This window comes from Diospyros lotus, chromosome 12 (genome assembly GCF_014633365.1).
Source record: "Diospyros lotus cultivar Yz01 chromosome 12, ASM1463336v1, whole genome shotgun sequence".
NCBI lineage: Eukaryota > Viridiplantae > Streptophyta > Magnoliopsida > Ericales > Ebenaceae > Diospyros > Diospyros lotus.
The window spans coordinates 23,513,952-23,519,654 of NC_068349.1; the positions used below are offsets into that span (position 1 = coordinate 23,513,952).

General features: G+C 31.5%; 1 protein-coding gene across 3 annotated transcripts; it reads right to left on the minus strand.

Annotated features, from left to right (window-relative positions):
• Positions 1–208: 208 nt before the first annotated feature.
• LOC127786996 (soluble inorganic pyrophosphatase 1) lies at positions 209–2,556 on the minus strand. 3 transcript variants are annotated; one of them, XM_052314819.1, is made up of 8 exons: positions 2,437–2,556; positions 2,130–2,266; positions 1,941–1,969; positions 1,758–1,823; positions 1,451–1,624; positions 1,240–1,360; positions 1,052–1,133; positions 209–463 (listed from the first exon to the last, which is right to left on the minus strand). In XM_052314819.1, the coding sequence occupies exons 2-8, from the start codon at positions 2,260–2,262 to the stop codon at positions 421–423; spliced, it is 648 nt and encodes a 215-aa protein (XP_052170779.1). In that variant the 5' UTR covers positions 2,263–2,266; positions 2,437–2,556; the 3' UTR covers positions 209–420. The 3 variants fall into 3 exon arrangements, with proteins under 3 accessions (XP_052170779.1, XP_052170777.1, XP_052170778.1); XM_052314817.1 differs by having other exon boundaries at positions 2,358–2,524; XM_052314818.1 differs by lacking the exon at positions 2,437–2,556 and having other exon boundaries at positions 2,130–2,351.
• Between the last annotated feature and the right edge of the window lie 3,147 nt (positions 2,557–5,703).

A 5,703-nucleotide genomic window follows, 5' to 3' on the forward strand; every position in this document is an offset into this window, starting at 1 on the left:
CTTACTCATTCTTGAAAAGATACAATGTCTTTTATACTAGTTTCAATATAGGTTTTTTCATCATACCTAGTGTTTGATTTAAGCATCGGAGTGTTTACGCGAGAACCTCTCTGCGCCCTTTGATTGTTTTTTTATTTTTGTACATTTAGCCAACTTAACGATGAGTTTTCAATCAACTAATTTTATTGTTATAATTAGATAACAACAATAAGAATGAAATGTGATAAATTTTATTTAAAAAGATTAGTGGAGATACAAAGAATTCAATCAGTTGGTACATAAGATTTGGTCAGCAGAAGAAGAAATAAAGGAAATAATAATAATACTAATAATAATTATTGTGTGAGGCCAGCAATCCCTGCTTTCTTTGTTCAGAGCGAACACGCCGGATTATTGGAATTGGGCGCATTTCATATTCGCTCATCTCCTCAGGGTCTCTATGATGTACTCAGCATAAAGGTCCCTGCACCACCACACATCTTAATGTCACTGACTGAGACTAGCTAGTAAATTCATATTTGTAAAGCATAAATAAAATCGTGATTCAACTTCAAAACACAATGCCACCTTAATTATTAGGCCTGTTAATCCTTGCATCTTAATGAGATTAAAATTAATAAATTTATATTTGTAATCGGATCCAAAATGGGGTATGGATAATCCAAAATATATTTAGTATAAGACTCAGAAATGAATTGAAACTAAATTCAATTTGGATCTAAACTCAATCCGTTCACCGTTCATCAACAATTATCATAAAGAAAATGTGGAATTTGGAATTTGAATTTTGAATGAACTGGGTCATTTAAGATGAGAGATAATCAACTTTTTATATAATAGATTTGAATCTTTGAGATGGACTTGTCATGATAGACCAGTCGATCTGTTTTAACTATTTACATAACATATTATATATTAATTTTAAATAACAGATTATATATTTAATTTTAAATAGGTTCAGATTTTAATTGAATTGGAACTAATAAATGGTAATCCAGATTCTTTATAGTAACTAAAGAAGAAATTAAGGGAGATGAAGTTTAAAGCTTACATGGAGTGCTGGATGGCTTCATGTGCAGTAGCCGAAGGCAGAAATTCGTTGACAGCGACCTCTTTGTTCTCGTTCTTCTTGTCTGAATGAATGGTCAATTAGAAACTTGAGCTTTCATTCTACAACAAATCAATTATAACGTACGTAAGATGATCGATGGAGAATTTTTCAAGGGTGAAGAAGGATACAATCTTCGAAGAAGCGACGGATCTCGGCAAGTCGGTGAGGCGGAAGCTCCGATATGTCGGAGTAGTGGCGGTACTCGGGATCATCCGCACACACTGCAATGATTTTATCATCCTTCTCTCCCTAATTTTTCCCCAAAAGACGACAAACTCTCATTGTTAATAATGATATATACTTTGAACAATTAATTTATTGTTTGCTTTAGTGACTAACCTGATCGATCATGGGCATCAGTCCGATGGTCCTGGCACGAAGGAAACAACCAGGAAGAACCGGCTCCTGCATCAGGACTAATACGTCCATTGGATCGTTATCTTCACACAATGTGCGAGGTATGAAACCGTAGTTATGAGGATAAACCACCGATGAATATAAGATTCGATCGACCTGCATGCGCATCGTAAAGAGACGTCAATCGACACAATATGATACAGACAGGCATTAACGATACAGCTTCATCTGTAAAGAGAGATCCTCCTCCGCGATCAGTCAAGAGATGGAAAGAGCTTGGAGCGCACACCTTAATGAGACCGGTTTTCTTGTCAAGTTCATATTTCACTTTGCTTCCTCTGGTTATCTCAACAACCTGCCTCGGGTGATTAATATTAAACGAACAACAATTAAAATAGACGCATAAAGGCAATGAGATATAAACTGAGAGGGAAAGTATATGTATATATATATATATATATACGATGCTTACAACATTGACAATCTGAGGTGCGCCAGGTCCTGTTTGCCAGATTTACGAAGTCAGATTAATCAGTTTCAGATGCAATTTTAAATGGAAAGAACTTAGCTAGGTAGACCAGGACGACGGTGTGTGTATATATATATATATATAGGTGGGTTCATACACCCGATCGAGGGGGCCAAGGTTTGGCCTCCTTACCTATCTCGAGATCATGCCAAGGATGAGCGGCAACCGATCGCCTGGACAGCGACGAAAGAATTCTCTCGTTCAGGCGCGGGGCGCCTCGTCTGGATCCGTCTTGGGCTTGCTCTGTTTCCTTGTCCTTGCTCATGTTTCTGTGGCAGAAGAACAAGCCGAGTTACAAGGATGAAGTGGCCAAAAGAAGCAAAATCAAAACGCATGAAACAAGCATGCATGCATGCGTGCCTTGGATTGGAATAGAATGTAGCTATAGCTAGCTAGCAATTAAGTATAAGGCGCGAGATTAATTGGTGCTGATAATTACAGTTAGTTTAATTATATATATAGGGCTTGGCTGTTGGATATATATAGATATATAGGAACAGGAATGGGATTGGATTGTTGGCCATTGGTGTGGAGGGAGGGGGGTAATTTATGGCAGAAATGAAGTCAGGTTGTTGGGTCGTGGACGACTTCTTCTTCTTGTGCATGAGTCAGATGGATATATATCCAGCTGTTTGGCCAAACTCAAAATATTATTTCTTGTATTAACAAACGTGTCTGATTCATGTCCCAGTCGTCTCCACGTCCTTAGCTCTCCCTCCTTTTCAAGCCATTGAAGTAGCTCTCTCTACGTGTTCCATGAATTTATCCAATTACATAAGACTAATTATATGGTCTTTTTTATATTTAAAAAATTCCATCTACCTAATTAAAGATTGTATTTAAAAAGTAAAATTAAAATTAAGGATATAGTCCGCAATGATCACCGTTAGAGTCTGCTTAATGATCAGGTGAATATGCTTTCTACACTAATTACTAAAGATTAAATTAAATCTCTTTAAAAATATGAACTCATTAATTTATTTAATATACATAATTTACAAACTATTACGAAGCTTCAGAGTTTACACAGTACACCAAACAAGTCTATTAATCTTGCATGAATTAGACTGGTCTTGTGTATTCCCTGTCAGCCTTCAGGTCCTCGCGATTAACACACAAACAAGGATGATTTGCTTTGCCGGGTCAAACTTGAATTAACTATATATGCAGATATTGGGATCTTCACAATTAGCTCAATTCGCGTTTTGGATGTCTACCACCCACCCACCCACACATATATTTGTATTTGGATAGTGATTTTTAGAGTTGGCCTTGAAGATGATTACTTAGAACTGTTCCTTTTGGCCAAAAATGAGATGATCAAACAGTGATTTTGAGGTAATAGCAATTTGCACGGCGAGAAGATGACACCTACAAGCAATCCAACACTCAAATAAGTAAGCGCTTAAGGTGATAGAGTTTTTGTTAGATTGAAAAGAATATATATTATCCGATGGCCAGCTAGCCTATATAAGAGAAAAGGAGAGAGCTCTTTACGAGTCGCCGATTGTTGTAGGCGGATTAGGAGCAGAGGATCTCAGGACAATTGAGGCTTGTTTCGGGCACAGGGATTTTGGCATGACGATGAGGGGATGAGGGATGTTAACCACCAAAAAATTAATGTTTTAGCGACAAAAAATTCTGTGGCTAAAACATAAAAATCCATCACTAAATTTTTTGTGACGGATTTAGTGACGGGTATCTATCTGTTGCTAAAAAAAGCGTCGCTGAAATTTAGCGACGAATATTTTTAGAGACAAAATCAGCGATGGGGTTATACCTGTCACTGATTCTGTCACTGATTCAAAGAAAATAAAAATAAAATAAAATTTTATACATAAATAAAATAATAATAATAAAATATATAAAAAAATAAATTATATAAATTGAAATGTGAATGTAAATTTTTATATTTATTTAATATAAATATATATAAATAAAATTTTGATAATTAATAATTGATTTTAATTAATTAATTAAAATAACTAACTCACTAACAATATTTATAACATTATATTTATATTTTTAATTTTAAAATTATATTTATAAAATAACCAACTTGACAATAACATTTATAACATTATATTTGTACTTCTTATTTTAAAATAAAAATGAGAACTAATTAAAATACAAATATTAAGCTTTTTATTTAAAATTATTATAATATATTTAATAAATAACTACTTAAAAATAATTTTTACAAATAAATTGTATATTCTTTTTATTTTTTATGTATAATTAATATTTCATTTGAAAAAAAATTGACATAATAATTTTTATTTCTAATTTTTTTTATCTTGTCTAAATCATCAATAATATATACACTATACACAATAATATATATACATAATATGCAACTATATAAATGTAAAATAAATAATAATATACATGCAATAAATATGAATAACATGGATATTTTTCATCTAAACAACATTCAAAGATGCATTTAAAAGTTAAATAACAAAATACTAAAAAAATAATGCATAGACAAAAAAAAAAAAGAAAAAAGAAAATATCTTATAAATTTTGGTGATGCTAGTATCTTCTAAATGAAGACTCTACAAAAAAAATAAATAAATAAACAAAACATTAAAAGTGAAGAGGGGGGAGTGCAAAGGAGGAAGAGAGAGGAGATAGAGAGTGAAGAGGGGAGAGACAGAGTGCAGAGGGGGAAGGAGAGGGGATTTATATAAAAATGAGGGGAAATTCAAAGTGTAATGACCCATTAGAGGGTCTAGAAGTTATTTAAGAATTATTTAATTATTTTTTAATTTTTGGCTAAGAGAATTTGTCAATTAATTATTTAATGTTATAATTTGGAATTTTTTTTAAATGAGAGGAATAGTAAAGGCATTTAAGTTATGTGAAAATTAAATGTAAGGGCATGAAGGTAATTATAGAGTTTTAAATAATAATCTCCTATTATAAAGAATTATTTAATTAGAGATATTATGTAATTGGGAGAATCCATGAGTGAGAAGGTTTAGGTTTGAAGTCTCCAACTTAATTAAGAATAAGGACTCCAAATTATACACTACAAAAAAATAGATTTTTTGCAGTGATTTTTTTGCGACGGTTTTAAAAATCGCTACAAAACATGGTATTTTGCGGCGGTTTTTCAACCGCTGTAAAACATGTTTTTTACGACAGTTTATCCGAAATTTTGCGGTGGTTTTGAAAAACGCCGCAAAATTAATTAATTTAAAATTCAAATATAAATTTCACGGTAGTTTTAACCAACCGTCGCAAAATTCAGCAATAAGAAATAAAATATAAAATATAGTGACGGTTCTGTTCAACCGCCGCCAAATTCTTTAACAAAAAAATTTTAAAAAAGTTAAATTTAGTGGCGATTTTGTCAAAACCACCACTAAATTCATTAATAAAAAAATTAAAAAATAAATTTGGCGGCAGTTTTAATCAACCGCCTCCAAATTCATTAATAAAATTAAATTTAGCAGTGGTTTTATCAAAACCGCCACTAAATTCATTAATAAAAAAATTAAAAAATAAATTTTGCGGCGGTTTTTGTCAACCGTCGCAAAATTCAGTAATAAAAAATAAAAAATTAAATTTAAAAAAATTAATAATTTAAATAAATTAAATTAAATTAAAATTTACAAATTAATCAATTTTTTTTATTTTTTAATCAATTAATTTATTTATATCAGTTAATTTATTTAATTTAATTCAATTTAATTAAATA

What these genes read in the sequence shown, in the direction of transcription:
- LOC127786996 (XM_052314819.1), bottom strand. Translation starts at nt 2,262, where the DNA reads ATGAGCAAGGACAAGGAAACAGAGCAAGCCCAAGACGGATCCAGACGA. An exon ending in TTGGCATGATCTCGAGATAG is followed by an intron (nt 1,970 to 2,129) that starts GTAAGGAGGCCA and finishes TCTGGCAAACAG; the next exon opens with GACCTGGCGCACCTCAGATT. An exon ending in CCGTCGCTTCTTCGAAGATT is followed by an intron (nt 1,134 to 1,239) that starts GTATCCTTCTTC and finishes CCATTCATTCAG; the next exon opens with ACAAGAAGAACGAGAACAAA.